The following is a 20,268-nucleotide window of genomic DNA, read 5'->3' on the forward strand; positions in this document are numbered from 1 at the left end:
TTACTGAAGATTACAACAATAAAACTGATAGCATGACTCTAAATATGATAAAGGTATAAAAAAGATAGGGCATATCCATGTACTCATTTCCAATAAAGTTTTATGACCATGAAGAAGTAATAAGAAACATTACAGTGAGGAAATCCTGCTCAGGAGACCCCTCTGATACCATGGGAGACTTCCTGCTCCTTTCCCCTTCTCTCCATTCTCTTAAAAAAAATTGTCTAAAATAGATTTTAAAAATTAATGACACATGAAAACCTTATCATCATCATCATTGTATTATTGTCATCCCTTTGGTGATCAATTTGCTCGAGTGGGCACCAGTAACGTCTCCATTGTGAGACTTGTTACTGTTTTTGGCATATCGAATACGCCACAGGGAGCTTGCTAGGCTCTGCTGTGCAGGCAGGATACTCTTGGTAGCTTGCCGGGCCATCCAAGAGGGTCAGAGGAACTGAATCTGGGTTGGTCACATGCAAGGCAAACGCCCTACCCACTGTGCTATCCCTCCAGCCTACGGAAACCCTATAGTAGACAAATATGAACAAACTGGTTTGGTATTATTGGAAATATTATTATATTAAAGGGTGCCTTAGAGATGCAAAGACATTTATATGTGAGACAATCTTTGCTGAATATGTTCAGCAGAAATCTTTTCCACCTCCCTTGCCTACAGTTTAGGGAAATTATAAAAAAAAATGATTCCTTTATTGGCTAATGATTTACTGATTTGTTTACTAGCAACTAGGAGCTGCTGGGGCTCATTTCTCTATAATAATGTCCTTTCTGGAGTTCTATTACATTTTAATTAAAGATGGAAAGTTCTAGGATAAATAATTTTTAAATTATGATTGATTATAATTGAATAAAAGTGAATATTTCAGAAAAGTCTTAGTACTTCACACAAACATTTATGTGTGGGTATAAAGAGATTGAGAGAGTATTTTTATGTTTTGTGCCATAGTGTGAGGATTACAAATTTTTTGTCTTCCCTTTAATGATGTAAATTGGATATCTCAAACACTGTTAGCTCATGTCTTCTTAATAAATGTTAGTTAATTCGATATTTCTATATTTCTGCTGATCTTGACTGTGTTTTTAAAATTGTGTCAGTCTTTGCAAGTTCCCTTCTCTATTTTACTTTTGTTCTTTTTAATTTCATTAACTTTTACTAGTAACTGTATTTGTATTTACAGTAATCCCTTTTTTGTCTGGGGGAGGGCTATACCCAACTGTACTCAGGGCTGACTCCTGGGAGTGCTTGGGGAACCAAATCGGGTGCCAAGGATCAAATCTGGGCTAGTCATGTGCAAGGCAAGCACAACACCCACTGTGCTATATGTGCTCTATTTCCAGTTCCAGTAATTCTTAATATAAGTATTGAAATATAAATATTTTTCTTTAAGCAATTACTTAGATAAATCTTATAGGATTTTTATGGACTATTGTTTATTTGAAGCATTTTCTAATTTATTTGTAATGGGGGGATGTACAAATTATTAAACCTTTCTTCTAATTGATAGAGACCTAATTTTTGTCCTATACTTGATTCCCAGCCTAGTTCAAAGACATAATCTTATAGTACTATAGCTCAATTAAAATTATTGACATGGGGGCCTGCTTCATGAGCAGAGGGGAGAAGGCAGATGAAGTAAAGAAGGGATCACTAAGAAAATGATGGCTGGAGGAAGCAGTAGGGATGGGAGATGTGTGTCGAGAGTAGATAATGGACCAAACATGATGACGTCTCAGTGTCTATGTTGCAAGCCATAATGCCCAAAAGTAGAGAGAGAGTTAGAGCAATATTGTCTGCCATGGAGGCAGGGGAGGGTGGGAAAGGGGGGGTCTACCCAGGATATTGGTAGTGGGGAATGTGTACTTGTGGAGGGATGGGTTTTTGATAACTGAGTGATTGTAACTCAAACATGAAAGCTTTAACTATATCACAATGATTCAATAAAATTAAAAACATATATATTGACATTTTCATAGTGTATAATGATACATTTTGTGGAAAAATTTTTGCATGTCTTGAAAAGAACTGACATCTTCAATTGTTGAATAGCACTGTTGTCCCATTGTTCATCGATTTGGTCGAGCGGGCACCAGTAACTCCCTTGTGACATTTGTTGTTACTGTTTGGAGCATATCAAATATGTCACGGGTAGCTTGCCAGGCTCTGCTGTGTGGGAGGGATACTCTCAGTAACTTGCCAGGCTCTTTGAGAGGGACCAAGGAATCGAACCTGGGTCGACTATATGCAAGGCAAATACCCTAGCCCCTGTGATATGGCTCCAGTCCCTATTGGTGAATACAATGAATAAATACCCATTAGAGTGAAATTACTTATTCATTATGTTGATACAATATCCTTCAATTTTACTAATAATAGCCAAGAATTAAATTATTTTGAGTATTTCTGAGAAACTCTTAATTGTGTAACAATAATAAATGTGTGAACTGACATTTGTGGAAAAAAATGGCTCCAAAGATTCTATTTCAATGATAAAGATATGCTCATATAAAATTTTAGGTTTCTCAAGTATTCAGACCTCTTCTCTATAACTTATATCTCAATCATATTTACTACAAAGGAAAAAAATTTCTGCAAGATTATGCCTTCAGTGTCTCAAACTACAGAAAATTAAATCAGGAGGTAGTTTTATTACAAAACATTATTTTTTCTCCATCAGAGAGCTTATTCCCTTAAAATGAGCTATTTTCCAGTCTCTCACTATTCCTCAATGATGTCTTTTTGCCTAATCATATTTAACAAGGTCTTTTAGAGTTGTAATACATATTTGTCTTAACTTAGAATTCTCAAAATAAAATGTAAACAGACCAGAGGTCTAGTCCAGTGGATTGGATGCTTTCTTTCCATGCAATCGACCCAGTTTGATCTTCAGCAAGTACCTCTAGGAGTCATCCCTAGGCACAAAGTCAGAAGTAAGCCCTGAACACCACCCCAAATCAAAAACAGATCAATAAAAAATAACTCAGATGCTGATCTTTAAACTTAAATTCTTCAGAACTGGAGAATAGTACACTTGTCTTGCATACAAGCCAACTCAGGTTCTATCTCTGGCATCACCAGGAGTGATGCCTGAGCACAGAATCAGAAGTGAGTCCTAGCACAGTCAGGTGGGACTTAAACTTAAGTTTCTGGTTGGTTATAAACCAGACTTACAAAATAATTGCTTATGATGATATTTTAGAACACCTTTTCTGCCTATTCTTTTAGGTATAATTATAAAATCAAGGGCTGGAAAGACAGGTCAAAGGCAGGGAGTGCATGTACTGCATGTGGGAGACCAGGTTTGGTCCAGCTCCACCAGGTGTGACCCACAAATCAAAAATAGAAAATAATTAGAGCACTAAAGTCTATAGTATGTACCGGATAAATAATTCCACTTGTAGTATATACATAGCAAATTTTAGTCACTCTGTAATTAAGGTATAATAATTAAGACCATAAGAATGGGAACCTACTTTAATACTTAAAAATACATAATGAAAATAAGTAGTGCTATACAAAAGAAATCATACTCACATAATGAGATACCAGTATATCAAATGTGGCTTTTTTTGGGGGGGGGGGCTATTCTAATTTTTTTATTATTTGGTCAAATAAGCTCTTTCAAATCTGCTAACCAAAAGCACTTTCTGGTACCATTTTACCTCCCTAGCTGTTTGATTACTTCTGCCTCTAAAATTCCTTCAAATTAAAATCATAGACATTAATTCGAAAGGATATATACACCCCTATGTACATTGCTACTCTTAGTATAATAGCCAAGATAAGGAAACAACCCAAATGACCAACTATAGGTGAATGAACCCAGAGGTTGTAGTATAAATACACAAGATTCCATTCCCAGCATCACTCCTTGTCCGAGTACTCCAGCTTGCTTGCCATTTGGGATCACTGGGGCCACAATAGAATATGTGATCTCTGACCCACTGCAGTAAACTAAAAGTGTGAGCATCACAACCAAAAATGTGTGACCTCCGGCAAGCACCCAGAATGTTTCAGTGCCACGTGTTCCACCTGGGCAAGACAAAGCATAGGAGCATAACTAAGCATGAAGACATGCAACCAAGTGTCTGTGACACAAATAGCTCTGCCACCACTGCAGCAACAGAACTTAACAGGGAAAAGGGAAAATTCAATAGCAAGTTATATTTTAGGAATGACACACTGAAAAAATATAAATAAAATTTAAAAGCATATAATTTGCCTGGTTTGATTGAAAACCTGATTAATTTATTCCATATTCAAATAAAAATGGTAATGAAGAAAATGTGAAAGCACTGGATGCTAAAGAAAAATTGGTCCTGAGAACAGCTAAAAGGTAAAGTTACTGATCTACAAATGCGAGGTTTTGAGTTGGATCTCCTACACCACCCCATAAGCACACTCAAGCCCTAAAGCACCGCATTTGTCATCTGAGATTCAAGAATCACAGCAAAGCACCAAACCATAGATACGCAGACACCACAATCAGAAATATGTGGACACTAAGTAGCATTACGGCCAAAGTATGTGAACACCATAGCTAAGAGAGTGAGCATTCAACCGAGAGTGTATGACAACAAAGCATAACAACAACAAAAGGAAGAGAAATTTGATAAATAAAAATTAGAGAACATGACAAAAATTATACTCATAGACTAAAGACACAAACTAATAAACACAGAAGTCTAGATTAGCCACATGTTTTGTTTGGTTCATATATAAAAATGAATATTACATAAAATAACCAACATTTGAACAAACAAATGATTGTGTGATATAAATAAGAGTTCCTCATCTGAAACGTGTTTTTATTTATTTTTTTATTTTTTTTGCTTTTTGGGTCACAACTGGTGATGCACAGGGGTTACTCCTGGCTCTGCACTCAGGAATCACTCCCAGCGGTGCTCGGGAGACCACATGGGATGCTGGGATTCGAACCCGGGTTGGCTGCGTGCAAGGCAAAAGCCCTACGCCCTACCCGCTGTGCTATCGCTCCAGCCCCATGAAACGTGTTTTGATTTTTTAATGTTACACAGAGCGGGTATGGTAACTTAGGTAAAGTTGTGAAATGCAACCAAAGAACTTGGGTTCTAAGATCAGTTCTGTTAGTACCAGCTTTTTGAACTCTAACGACATCTTACACAGTCTTGCTGGTAATTTCATCTTGGAAAACACTAATAATATCATGTGTCCCCTTACTGCTCAGGATTTCCACAAAAATCAGGTGGAGAATAGATTAAAGAGCTTTCAAAGTTCTCTATAATGGTGAACTTTCATTACACTGACACTGTTACATGATAGTCCAGCTTTGATTTCAAGAGGCAAAGAAAAAAATAATCCAACCATAATATTCATCTCAAATTATACAAATAATGGTAGATTAATTTGTCAATGTTGCTGATTTTCATTCACCTCATTTGCAATGAAAGGAAATGAGGCAGAAACTATATTATGTTCCAGAGTTTTACAGACTTACCCCAAATTGCTCATAGGACTCAATTAGTCAAGGAGATGTTCATCTGTTCTCTTGGAGATGAGTGTATCTCCTACAATACGATATTTCTGATACTGCATTGCTGATTGTACATTACCTGCCACCTAGATGTGGTTTCTTTTTTCTATTTTACGTATTATCTGAACATTAATGTATTTGACTTGTAAATAACTTAGCACATTTCATCATTTACACACAGAAATGAGAACTCTCAGAGATCTATCAAAGCAAAGAGGTTTATTAACCCTCTGAGCTGGCGTGGTAGAGATTTTATTTGTCTTCCCTCGACCCTTCCTCCCCCCAAAAAAAGATGTTTCATATGGAAAATACTTGTTTCCCTTTGGAAAATACTTGTTTTCCTTCTGTTTGTTTTTGAAGATATCTGTTTTCTCATTTTCTCCAACCATCTTCCATACTGAGAAAGCCATCAACTATCTGTAAGTGAATTACAGTTCCAAAGGACTCCAGAGAGAAAAGGATGCATTAAACAACTTGATTCACCAAATCCGCCTTTGGCCCTGCATCTGAGCTATATCTATTCTATACATGTCAGCAATGAATATGCCTCATAGTGGCAGGGTCTAGGAAATGAAGGCTTGGGTAAGAAAATCACACTTCTACTTACTGCAAATATAAGTGTTCTCATCTGAATTATCAGCACAGTCATTCACAAAATCACACAGCTTGTCCTTCGAGATGCAGTGTTTGTTGGCACAGGTAAATTCTTGAGCATTGCACTTTCTAGCTGGGCTAAGAAGTGGGGAGCAATCTTGAAAGTAAATATCATCCACAGCCACATCTCCCATGTAACTAATTCCACGTTTAGCCCTGAGGATAATCTGTTTAAAAAAAAAAGGCAATTTCAGTTAAGTTTTCCAGCAACTCAAAATTTGAGGCCAACACTTAACATAAATACTGAGTATAAATCAGATTTAAAACATCACTGGAATGAACCCAATTCTGGAAGGTTGGAGGTCATCTAATGCAGCTCCAAGAAAACACAAAATTATACAATTTACTACTACATGGATGGAACTGGAGAATATCATGCTGAGTGAAGTCAGCCAGAAGAGAAATCCAGAATGAGATCTCTCATGTGTGGGACTTAAAGATGCACAACAAGGTGGCAACAATGGCCCAAAGGCAGCTCAATAGGAGAACTGATCCAAAGACTGAGTTTGTAGGAAGGATTGAAAGGAAGGGGTGCCATACTCTTGGAGGGAGGAACAGAGGTACACTGGTGATAAATGTGGTGCTGAAATTATGTGCATGGGAACCCATCATTAGCAATATAGTAAACCACAGAACTCCAATCAATAATGAATATTAAAAGTAAAAATAAATTTAAAATATTTCTTGAAGTATTTATAAATTTTAAATATTTTAAAAGTAAAATAAACTTAAGTATTTTTTAAAAAGTTAAAAGATTTCAAACTTCAATGCCATAAAATGTTGTCATTGGCCACATCTTTGGAACTGAAATTCTTTTGATTTGTCTTTAATTAATTGTGTGACAGTAAGAGTTCCCTTATATAAACTCAGAATTAGAAGTAATGAAAACTATTATAGGAATAACTAATTTTTCCGAAATTCCATGCTCAGTTTGTTGTACTACCATTCTTTAGAATAAAAATTCACCCTGTATGGAAAAACATAGAAATTTACACATTATTGAGTTTCAAGTTTCTAAGTGAAACTATTTCAGAGATTTTTTTCCATTAAATTTCTCTGCAGGAAGAATATCTGTGTGCCAATGTAAAAAGCATTCATATTTAAAATCTTAAAGCAAATTTTAAACAAAAATGAGTTAAAAAGAAATACCAATTAATCTAGTGTTCTTATACAAAATATTCATTGTAGTTAAATTCCTAAACACATTTTCACCAAATCTAAATGTCTTCTTGAAAGTAGAGAATTTCCTAAAAAATATGTGATGCATCTAACCATTATGTGAAAACATAAGTGTTTCCTTTTTAAGATGGGCGGACATAATAATGTCTGTCCCATAATCAAAATAAAATGTGTTCATATAAATTCCCATAGCAATAATGTTCTGAATTTGCATAAAAATAAATTGTTGCTCTTAATAGCAGAAGTGTTAAAAAAAGGAAAATAAATGTGCAAAATAGATTGAGTTTGAAATAGATTGAGAATGGTAAAACTAGAAAAAAATGGACAATTAACTTTATAGGGAAAATTATGCTCAAGAAAAACATTCAAAAACAAATTGCAAAGGAACTCTCATCTAGATTACATCTAAACATTTAATATATGATTGCATGGCTCAATAAATAAGAAATCAGATAACCCAGTATTTCATTATTAATTTGTTCATTTGTTATTCTAGAGGCACAGTCCCAGTTGCTTACTATATTCATAACTTATACACCAAAGCAACATGCAATGTTGGTCAAGATTCTTTCTACTTTAATTAAGAAAGAGATTAACTTTTGTAAATGAGTAAGTATACATTTTCTGGGTAGCACAAATGCAAGATGATCAATTTTTGAAAAATTCTGGAAGCAATCTGACATTATAGTTGAATTAAGAACTCCTCTAGCAGTCACTTGTGTTAAAGTTTAGCCCTACTATTTTGTAGTTACACAACAAGGACAAATTACACAACTTCTAGGTTTTAATGCACTTTGAATCCATGAAAGGAAGATGCACTGAACAGTACATACAGTCACTGTTAAAAACTAAAGGAGAAAATATTTTTTAATTCAGAGATGGTGTGTAGCATTTAAGAGCTAAGTGATAGTTTTGAAGATCCCTAAAAACAAAACCCTAAAATGACTTGCTGCTGATTTAGCAGATATTTTCTAAAAAAATCTTTAACTTTTACTCAAGATTAAAGGCATACAACCAAACGGAATTACATTATGAAAATGAATAATCAGGACCAAAGGGGTACCGCCATTTTCCAGTGCATGTGATATTCTCTGTACATAGTAGGTCACTGTCATCCCGTTGCTCATCGATTTGCTCGAGCAGGCACCAGTAACATCTCCATTGTGAGACGTTGTTACTGTTTTGGGCATATTGAATACACCATGGATAGCTTGCCAGGCTCTGCCATGCAGGCGAGATACTCTAGGTAGCTTGCCGGACTCTCCGAGAGGGACAAAGGAATCGAACCTGGGTCAGCTGCGTGCAAGACAAACACCCTGCCCCTGTGCTATCGCTCCAGCCCCTACATAGTAGGTGCTTAATAAAATTGTAAAGGAATAAGTAGATATAATATCAAATATCTTCTAGCTATTCAAATTTAGTTTTATATATGTGTTTGTTTTGTTTGGGGGGCCATAACAGGCAATGCTCAGCGCTTACTCCTGGCTCTGCATTTAAGGATCACTCCTGACAGTGCTCAGATATGGTATGCCTGGAATTGAGTCCCAGGCAAGTGCCTTACCCACTGTTCTATTTCTCCAGCCCCATTAGTTATCAATTTAAGTGTCATGGGCATGCTTCTCTCCAGTCAAATTTCAATGTAGTAGAAAGTTAACTTTCTCAAAGGCAAACACTCTTTATTGATTTCATTGCTTAAATCCTCTTCAATGTTATTTTGAACATGACTTTGCTATTAAAAAATTATACCTGCATAAAATGAGTAAAGAGTGCATTGCAAACGTGGAAGAGTTCAGGTGACAGTAGCAAAATCGAAGTGTTCTTGCTGATAATTCTTAGGCCTCCATTAGAAGATGTCAGAAATTTAACAAGTATAGCTTTTTAAATTATAATAGATTCTACGGGCTGGAGCGATAGCACAGCAGTTGGGCTTTCACCTTTCATGCCGCCGACCCGTGTTCGATTCCTCCGCCCCGCTCGGAGAGCCCGGCAAGCTACCGAGAGTATGGAGCTCACATGGCAGAGCCTGGCAAGCTACCTGTGTTGTTGTATATGCCAAAAACAGTAATAATAAGTCTCTCCATGAGAGATGTTACTGGTGCCCGCTCGAGCAAATCGATGAGCAATGAGATGACAGTGACAGTGAATAGGTTCCACATTGCACAATGCCATTCAATTGCTGTCCAGTCTTTATTATTTCAGGCCAAATGTATTTGTAATAAATGGACTAAATTTCCTACAAATGACTTTGTATTTGTATTCCAGAAAGGTCAGAAAATGATATTTATTGTACCCATAATTCCTGACTGAGGATAATGCCTTTACCTATTTAGGCTGTGCTAAAGTTGGGTGGGAGTGAGCTATCACAAAGAGTGTGGGACTACAGATAAAATTACTGAACATTGATAGCAAAATTGGATATTTCTCCTGTATTATAGTGGACTCGGTAAGCAAGAATTAGTAAAGATAATCTTCCACCTGGAGATAACTAGAGAAAATTATGAAATAATATAGTGAAACATCATGTAGTTAAAACTCAAGGCAGAAGTGTTCAGCAATAATAATGATGTGGTCCTCCCATCCAGGTATCCGGCCTATGTCAGGGCTCCTTCCTGGAGCTGACCCCAAGAAAGCCAGTTTTTATCCTTGGTCTGCAGGAGACGGGAACTGAGGCACACTGCGCATACTCCAAGCTGCAATGTTCCGGGCACCCTCTGCTCATCCCATTCAGGTATCCGGCCCATGTCAGGGCTCCTTTCTAGAGTCGCAGCCACTAACACGGCCACGAGTTATTCTCCCCCCTCCATATCCCATAAGAACCATAAGTTACCCTCTTAGTTGGAACTTTCACCAAGTTAACTTAACCACCAGAAACACATTACCCAATACTCATTAAGTCCACCTCAATTAATACTGCATCATAAGCAGAATAGTAACAGTGAATGTGAAGGGCTAAGCCACATAGGTCACAATGGTAAAGCAACATAGGTCACAATGGTAAAGCAATGCAGAACCCCACCAAGCTTACTTATTGAAGAGACTAGCCCTGAAGACCCCAACAGCAGTGAAGTGCTAGATAACCTCTCTGACAAGGAATTTAGAAGGGAACTACTGAGGATGCTTAGGGAGCTAAAAGAAACAATGGAAAGCAATGCCAATAAAATACAAGAGGATTTGAAGGTAGAAATGAGGAAAATACAAACAAAATTACAAATGGAAATGTCAGACCTGAAAAACCTGGTAGGCAAATTAAAAAACTCAGTGGAAGGCTTCAGCAGCAGAGTAACAGCTACTGAGGACAGAATCAGTGAGCTCGAAGATGAAGTACAGAGACTCTCTACAAAAGAACAGAAAATGGAAAAGAGACTGACAATCCAGGAACAGATGGCAAGAGATCATGATGAAGCCAAGAGGAGTAATATAAGAATTATTTTGAGTCCCAGAGGAACAGGAATAAAACCCTGATGAAGAAGAAACTGCCAAAGACATCATTGCTACGATGTTCCCAGAGCTGAAGAAAACATGCAACCACATTCAGGAGGCCCAAAGGGTACTAGCTAGAAGAAATCCAAATAAACATACGCCAAGTCACATCCTGATCAAAATTACCAAAACCTTAGATAGAGACAAAAATCCTGAAACCAGCAAGATCAAAGAAAGAAATTGCCTATAAAGGAACATACTTGAGATTCATGCCAACTTGTCTGAAGAAACCCTCATGACCCGAAAACAGTGGTGGGATATAGTGAAAAAACTCAATGAAATAAAGGTCTTACCAAAAATACTTTACCCAGCTAGACTCTCATTCATAAAAGAAGGAACAACACACAGTTTCACAGATAAACAACAGCTCAGGAACTTCATAGACTCAAAACCATGGTTACAAGAACAACTGAATGGGCTACTTTAAGGCAAGACAGACTCTCAAATACACCAAATTGCATCAGAAAAATGGGACAAAACTCCATAACAATAATCTCCCTCAATGTCAATGGGCTAAACACACCAATTAAAAGATACAGAGTGGCAGGATGGATTAGAAAATTGAACCCAACATTCTGCTGCCTGCAAGAAACACATCTCAACAGTGAGAGCTAACACAGGCTCAAAGTTAAAGGCTGTAAAACAATCCTACAGGCAAACAACTGCCATAAAAAATCTGGGGTAGCCATCCTAGTATCAGACCACATTGATTTCAGACTCAAAAAGTTCACAAGAGACAGTGAAGGTCATTTCTTAATTATAAAAGGGATCTGTACAACAGGAAGAACTAACAATACTAAATACATATGCACCTAATGAGGGTCCAGTAAAGTACTTAAAACAACTACTCATAGACTTGAAGAAAGACATTGATAGCAATACAATACTAGTGGGAGACTTCAACACGGCTTTATCACCTCTTGATAGATCTACCAAACTCAAGCTTAGCAAGGACATACTTCATCTGAGGGAAGAAATGAAAGGAACTTAGTAGATATATACAAGACACTTCATTCTCAAAAAGCTAAATACATGTTCTTCTCAAGTGTGCATGGAGCATTCTCTAAGATAGACCACATGCTGAGCCACAAAAAATCACGATCACGATGACAAAATCCCGTTAACTGTCAATTTCTCGAGCGGGCTCAGTAACCTATCCATTCGTCCTTTCCCTGAGATCTTAGAAGTCTCTCTCGACTTGGCCCTCCCAACGATGTCACACTGGAGGCTCTTTCAGGGTTAGGGGAATGAGATCCAGCTTGTTACTGGATTTAGCATATGAATACACCATGGAAAGCTTGCAAGGCATGTGGGCAGGAAACTCTCAGAAGCTTGCCAGTTTCTCCCAGAGGGAGAAGCAGGCTACAAGATATTACGTGGCTGCAAAGCAGCCGTGAGCTTCTGGGGGCTTGCTTTTAAGTCTCTGGATGTTGGCCGTTGATGGGCTTACACACACCTGGGTTCCTTTGCCAGTACCTTCATGCGTGAGGCCTGTCTGAACGTGTGGAGAGGGGCCACGAGCATGGCTGTAGCTAGGTTCCAGTGGTCTTCGGCCACCAGGAGCTCTGCTCGGGGTGGGGAGGGAAGCTGGAGCCCATCCCCTCTGAGGGGCCCTGGGGAAGATAGCCAGGCATGCGGGCAAGAGCCACAAAACATACCTCCATAAAATTAAGAAGATAGTGATTGTATCAATGACCTTCTCAGACCACGATGCGCTGAAATTAGAAATAAATCACACACACCAGCAGAAAACTAAATCCAACACCTGGAATTAAACAGCTCATTATTGGATAACAAGTGGTTTAGAAAGGAAGTCAAAGAGGAAATCAAAAGATTCCTGGAAATGAACAAAAATGAGGACACGAGTTACCAAAACTTATAGGACACAGCAAAAGCTATGTTAAGAGGAAAATTTATAGCTCCACAAGCATTCCTCAGGACGGAGGAGTAAGTCCACATAAGTAACCTAACCTCGCAGCTTAAGAGCTTGGAAAATGATCAACAAAAGGAGCCCAATCTGAACAGGAGGAAGGAAATAATAAAACTCAGAGCAGAAATCAATGAGATGGAAATGCAAAAAGCAATCCAAAAGATCAATGAAACCAAGAGCTGGTTCTTTGAGAAAATAAACAAGATTTATAAACCCCTAGCAAAACTCACAAAGAAAGGGAGAGAGAAAACCCTAATAAATCGAATCAGAAATGAAAATAGGGACATTACAACAGAAACTACAGAAATTCAAGGGATCTTCAGAGATTACTTTATCCTACAAAACATGAAAACTTTGAGGAAATGGATAAATTCCTAGATTCCTATAGCCTCCCAAGGCAGAACCAAGATGACCTGGAATACCTGAACAGACTTATTATCATCAAGGAATTTGAAACGGTAATAAAAAGTCTCCCCAAGAACAAAAATCCTCGCCCAGATGAATTCACTAATGAATCCTCCCAATCTTTTAAAGAGGACTTACTCCCAATCCTCTTTAAGCTTTTCCAGGAAATTGAAGCATCAAAAATAATTCCAAACACTTTCTATGAAGTAAATATCACTCAGATACCAAAACCAGACAAAGATACCACAAAGAAAGAGAATTACAGACCAATATCTCTGATGAACACAGACACAAAGATCCTCAATAAAATATTAGCAAATAGAATCCAACAACTCATCAAAAAGATCATACACCATGACCAAGTAGGATTCATCCCAGGGTTGCAAGGATGGTTTAACATTCACAAGTCAATCAACATAATTCATCATATCAATAAAAGAAATAATGAAAACCATGTGATCATATCAATAGATGCAGAGAAAGCATTTGACAAGATCCATCACCCGTTTATGATGAAAACTCTCAGCAAAATGGCTTTGAAGGAACTTTCCTCAATATAGTCAAAGCCATCTACCACAAGACCACGGCAAGTATCATTCTCAATGGGGAAAAACTAAAAGCCTTCCTCTAAGATCGGACACAAGACAAGGTTGCCCACTTTTGCCACTCCTATTCAATATAGTACTGGAAGTCCTGGCCATATATAGTTGGACAAGAAAAAGATATCAAGGGCATACAGATAGTAAAGGAAGAGGTCCAGTTATCACTATTTGCAGATGATATGATACTGTACTTGGAAAACCCTAAAGACTACGAAAAAGCTCCTAGAAACAATAGGTCGATATAGTAAAGTTGCAGGCTACAAAACCAACACCCAAAAGTCCATGGCTTTCTTATATACAAATAATGAAAGAGAAGGAAGAGACTTTAAAAAAAAATCCCATTCACAATAGTACCTCAGAAAATCAAGTACCTTGGAATCAGCTTACCCAAAGAGGTGAAGGACCTATACAAGGAAAATTACAAAACACTACTTCAAGCAATAAAGGAGAACACTAGGAAATGGAGACATATCCCCTGCTCATGGATAGGGAGAATTAACATTATCAAAATGGCAATACTGCTGAAAGTACTATATAAATTTAATGTGGTTCCTATTAGGATACCCATGAAATTTTTCAAATAAATAGACAAAACACTCTTGAAATTCATATGGAACAATAAACCTTCATGAATAGCTAAAGCAATCCTTGGAAAAAAAGAAGATGGGTGGCGTCACCTTCCCCAACTTCAAACTCTATTACAAAGCAGTAGTAATTTAAACAGTATGGTATGGGATAAAACAGACCTGCAGACCAATGGAACAGAGCTAAATATCCTGTCACAGACCCCCAAATATATGGCCACTTAATCTTTGACAAAGGAGCAAGAAATGTGTAGTGGAACAAGGAAAACCTCTTCAACAAGTGGTGCTGGGAAAACTGGTTAAATACCTGCAAAAAAAATGAACTCTGACCTCTGTCTAGCGCCAGGCACGAAAGTCATATAAAAGGCTTAAAAACATCAATATCAGATGTGAATCTAAAAGGTACATAGAGGAAAATGTAGGAAGAACTCTCCATGACATTGAAGCTAAAAGCATCTTTAAGGATGAAACAGCACTGACCATGCAAATGGAAGCAAACATAAACAAATGGGACTACATCAAACTAAGAAGCTTCTGTACTTCAAAAAAACTGTGACCAAAATACAGAAATAACACACAGAATAGGAAAGAATATTTATCCAATACTCATCTGATAAGGGATTAATATCCAGGACATACTAGATACTAGTAGAATTGTATAAGAAAAAAACCTCCAACCCCATCAAAAAATGGGGAGAAGAAATGAACAGAAGTTTCCTCAAAAAAGAAATACAAATGGCCAAAAGGCACATGAAAAAATGCTCTACATCACTATTCATGAGGGAGATGCAAATCAAAACAACAATGAGATATCATCTCACACCACAGAGACTGGGACACATTCAAAAGAACAAAAGCAACCAGTGCTGGCTTGGATGTGGGGATAAAAGGATGCTCTTTCACTGTTGGTAGGAATGCCGACTGCTCTAGCCTTTCTGGAAAATAATATGGACAATACTTCAAAAACTAGAAATTGAGCTTCCATATGACCCCGCAATACCACTCCTGGTAATATATCCCGAGGATGTAAAAAAGCACAGTAGAAATGACATCTGTGCTTACATGTTCATTGCAGCACTGTTTATAATAGCCAAAATTTGGAAACAACCCAAGTGCCCTAGAACGACGACAGGTTAAAGAAACTTTGGTACATTTACACAATGTAATACTATGCAGCTGTAGGAGAGATGAAGTCATGAAATTTGCTTATAAATGGATAGACATGGAGACATGCTAAGTGAAATGAGTCAGAAAGAGAGGGACAGTCATAGGAGGACTGCACTCATTTGTGGGGTATAGAATAACATCACATGAGGCTGACACCCAAGGACAGTAGATACAAGGGCCAGGAGAATTGCCCCATAGCTGGAAGACTGCTTCATGAGTGGAGGGGAGAAGGCAGATGAAATAGAGAAGGGATCACTAAGAAAATGATGTGTGCCATATATAGATAATGGACCAAATATGATGACCTCTCAGTGTCTGTGTTGCAAGTCATAATGACCAAAAGTAGAGAGAGAGTATAGATAATATTGTCTGCCATGGAGGATGGGTGTTTGATCATTATGTGACTGTAACCCAAACATGAAAGCTTGTAACTATGTCACAGTGATTCAATATTTTTAAAAAAAAATAATGGTGATGTGAATCCTCTATTTCTTTATTCAATCGTAACAAACTTCAATAGCCAGCCATTACCTTGAAACCACCTCCCTTTCTGTAAACACACACATATGCAGACAAGCACATTATCTTGCTTTATTGATAATATATTCAAAATCTATGTACCACTTGTTCTGGCCTTTAAATGCGCAATATAGGTAGATCTTCACCTCCTAATATCGTCATCTCCATGAACACAGACACAGTGTCACACAATTTTGTTCATCCCCCAAATATTTTTGAATTAAGCAAATCTATTATCCTTGATGAGGCTTCAAAATTAAAAACCTTGTCAGATTTTAATGAAATGAATATAATTTACTTATGGTCCCAAAAATATATTTATAAAACAGAGGGAACTATTTTTCCTGTTAAGATAACTGTGGAGATAAAGACCATGGGAATTAAAGGTAAAAGTACCCAGAAGTCTGACTATATAAGTAAGAATTTAGGACAGTCCGAATTGTCAATTCTTTATGGAAACTATTAGGTGGAATTGTAAGCAGTCATATTAATACTCAGAAAGGGAACAACAGACCAAAAACACTTCAAGTGGAAAAAAATTAGTATTAAAAAAATCAATACAACTCAATCATCACCAAACTTTGTGGAATACAAACCTGTACATATGACTGAAAACCTAAGAATACTTCTACTTTTTTCCACTGTGTTCCTTGCTGTCCACTTTGAGCCCACAATTTAGAAGTAATGTTATCTTTCTTGCTGAGTACCTGCAGAGGTGAAAAGTAAAAAGCATTAAAATATACTGCCTTGATATCTTATCGAGGTCACTCCTGGGGTTGTCCAGGGCCCTGTGGCTGCTTCCAGCAGTGTGGGTATGGCCCAGTGTTCAGGTGACATGCAGTGTTGGGGATCATACTCAGGGATTTTTGTGTGATACCATCTGATTAGTACCCTTGACTAGTACCCTTGTTATCATTTCTAAACATTTTGTTGAGGTGACATAGGTTTTCAGGACTGTAAATGTCTGTGATTTAGGAGCTAGTGTTACGTATCATGCCACTACCCAAGCAGCAACATCTCTCCAACACTGGACACCCCAATTCTTGTAACCACTCCCGGCCTAATTAACTCAGTTCCATGGTTAGTGTAATGATTTGTTCACATAGGACATTCACTGTCTATTCCCTTACTATTACTTTGTATGCCACATATTAATGAAAACATGTAACATCTGTCTCCCTCCTTCTGACTTATTTCACCCACTATGATACCTTCTAGTTCCATTCATATTATAGTAAAAGACAAAATTTTGTCTTTTTTCTAATGTATATAGCTCAATGATATCTCATTGTGTATATACCAAATGTCTTTGTGTACTCATCTACTATTAACAAGACATAATCACCGAAGTCAGAATTCTTGAACTTAATTGCAATGATACAGCTGCAGAAGGGACTGCATGCGGCCGACCTGGGTTCGATTCCTCCGTCCCTCTCGGGGAGCCCGGCAAGCTGCCGAAATCATCCCGCCTGCACAGAAGAGCCTGGCAAGCTACCCATGGTGTATTCGATATGCCAAAAACAGTAACAACAAGTCTCACAATGGAGACATTACTAGTGCCCGCTCAGGCAAATTGATGAACAATGGGATGACAGTGCTACAGTGCTACTCATCTACCATTGGGTTATTTCCAAATCTTGATTACTGTAAATACACATATATCTTTTTAGATTAGTGTTCTTATGTTCCCTGGGTAGATAGAATTGGAATTATTGGTCTTGAAATATTTTAAGTACATCTAATTTTTCCCAGTGACTTTTTAAAAATTCAATATCAACATGCATACTTTGAAAGAATGCTGCACCATTTTTCATTAGATGTCACTGTTTCCTGTACAGCCCTGTGCCCCAAGGGAACCTCACAGATTTGTGTAATAAAGGTATGCTGGGATATCTGTCAAACAAGTCCAAACGTATCTAGGTATCATTTAATTAAGACCTCTTAACTACAAAATCGTTTTAACATTTGACAGCAGTGACAATTATTTATATTAAATATATTCATCATGTATCTGAATGAAAATCACAGGTCCTTCCTGAAATGCTTTCAAATACCCTAAGGCAGCAGAAGCTGAGATTGGTCTTTGGTAGGAAACTATTGCAGGGGAGGGGTGGGGAGGATTAGGATAAGTAGGAGACACTGGGAAGTGTGAGAGGAGGGGAGAGTCTGGGGCAGGGTGTGGTGAGAGACTGTGTTATGAATGAAATAAAACGGTTAATATTAACAGTAGGACTGGAGTGATAGCACAGCGGGTAGGGAGTTTGCCTTGCACACGGCAGACCAGGGTTCAATTCCTCCATGGCTCTCAGAGAGCCCAGCAGTCTACCGAGAGTATCCCGCCCACACGGCAGAGCCTGCCAAGCTACCCATGTTGTATTCGATGTGCCAAAAACAGTAACAAGTCTCAAGATGGAGACGTTACTGGTGCCTGCTCGAGCAAATCGATGAACAACGGGATGACAGTGACAATGCTACAGTGTTACCATTAACAGTATGGTGAACCATAATGCTGAAATTTTTTTTTAAAAAAAGGTTCCATCAAAATGACAGCTTAAAAAAAATGAAAAAAGAATTGGCTCATATCCTCTCCTGTCCACTGGGGACAGTCTGGCTGCAGTGGGATCCCACCTAATTTAGCCCATTCTGTGAAAACTTCCTACCCAGTAACATTGAAAGAAACCGGTTCTCGCCCATACAGCAGGAAAATTCAGATTGTGTTAGCAGGAAAAATTATCAGGCTCCTTTTTCCAGAAATAGGCAAAAGAAGCCATCTTAGGAGAGAACTAAGCCTGAAGCAAGCCCCAAGCACAGACAGACGGGACCCAACTCCACCCCCCACACCTTTGCTCATAGCGATGAGTTTTTTAAAAGATGAAACCTTCTTTTTGGGGCCAGAGCGATGTACAGCAGGTCAAGTGCATGCCTTGCAAGTGACCGACCCAGATTCAATCCCCAGTACCACATATGGTCACCTGAGCACCTCCAGGAGCAATCTTTAAGTGAGCATCACTGAGTGTGGCGCAATCAACCTTTCCAAAATCAGAGAGTCATTGAAGAGAACAAGAAAGAATAGGGAAGATATACATTTTTCCCTCTTTCTTTCCCAATACATTTTTTCATTTTTAAATGATTTTCATTTGTTTATAGAAATCTAATTCTGTAAAAAGCAGAAGCTTCTATCAGATCATCTAAACCACAAAATAGATTCATTAAAAATTCTCATTTTTTGTTTTATGATGCAAGTCCTGCAGTATGTTCCAATGTTTGGAAAAAGTCATTTTGGAAAGTCAATGTAGATCAAATGGCAAATTGTTAAAGCAATCCATTATTAAACATCCACACATAAATAAGTATATATAAATATGTATGATTTTTAACCTAGTAATAAGACTCACCTATAAGAAAAGATACAACTCTTCTAAAACTAACACATGAGTTCAACATTTCCAACTTTAAATATTAACAGTATTTTTGAAATAAGATACTTTTGTCTAATGTTTGGGAAAATAAACATTTATTAGGGTCTGGAAAATCTTATAAAATAAAAATTTGGATTTCAATATCTAATATTAAAATATAACAAAATTACTGGGAAAGAAGTGATTAAGCAGTCAGTCTTTACATTACTGCCTTTATTAAAACTTTAAAAAAGCAGATGATCCAACTTTGACATTTTTACAATTGTTTTAAATATAGATTTCTCCATAAAAGAATACATGGCAGCTGAGAATGGGGAATCTTTAGTCATAGTTGCATTTATCAGCAATTCTAGCTAAATATGCTCAAGGTACACAGTTCTGTATTTGGGGAGCTTATTTCTTAGACAAAGCTTTCTGGAAAATATCACATAAACTATAAAACTATATAAATGGAGTTGGCTTCTTGTCTGTGAATGTGTCTATACATACTATAGACAAACTTTAAAGATTATAAAAGTCATGTCCAATATGAGAAGTCTGGCTCTACATTAAGATTCCAGAACCTCCCCTTTTTGCCTGTTTATCTTTGTCCTCTGAAAGAAACCAGGTCCCCATGGAGAAAGTTAATTCCAGGAATGGAACAGGATCAAAATAAGATGAATCTGAAATATCTCTTTGGCTGCAAAGGAAAACATGCTAAAATTATTTTTAAGAAGAAAACTAAAACATGGAGCAACTCTAACATGATAGACAAAAATGCTCTCTCAAATATCACCAGAGTGTAAATTAATTTGTTTA

General features: G+C 37.4%; 1 protein-coding gene across 1 annotated transcript in view; it reads right to left on the minus strand.

Annotated features, from left to right (window-relative positions):
- MALRD1 (MAM and LDL receptor class A domain containing 1) overlaps positions 1-20,268 on the minus strand; it is a 590,643-nt gene that overhangs the window by 373,862 nt on the left and 196,513 nt on the right. The window contains exons 23-24 of the mRNA XM_012931979.2: positions 16,648-16,758; positions 6,139-6,352 (exon numbers count right to left, since the gene is read on the minus strand). Coding sequence (XP_012787433.2) covers positions 6,139-6,352; positions 16,648-16,758 — 325 coding nt within the window. The remainder of the gene's footprint in view (positions 1-6,138; positions 6,353-16,647; positions 16,759-20,268) is intronic.

The sequence above is a fragment of the Sorex araneus genome, chromosome 9 (genome assembly GCF_027595985.1).
Source record: "Sorex araneus isolate mSorAra2 chromosome 9, mSorAra2.pri, whole genome shotgun sequence".
Classification (NCBI taxonomy): domain Eukaryota; kingdom Metazoa; phylum Chordata; class Mammalia; order Eulipotyphla; family Soricidae; genus Sorex; species Sorex araneus.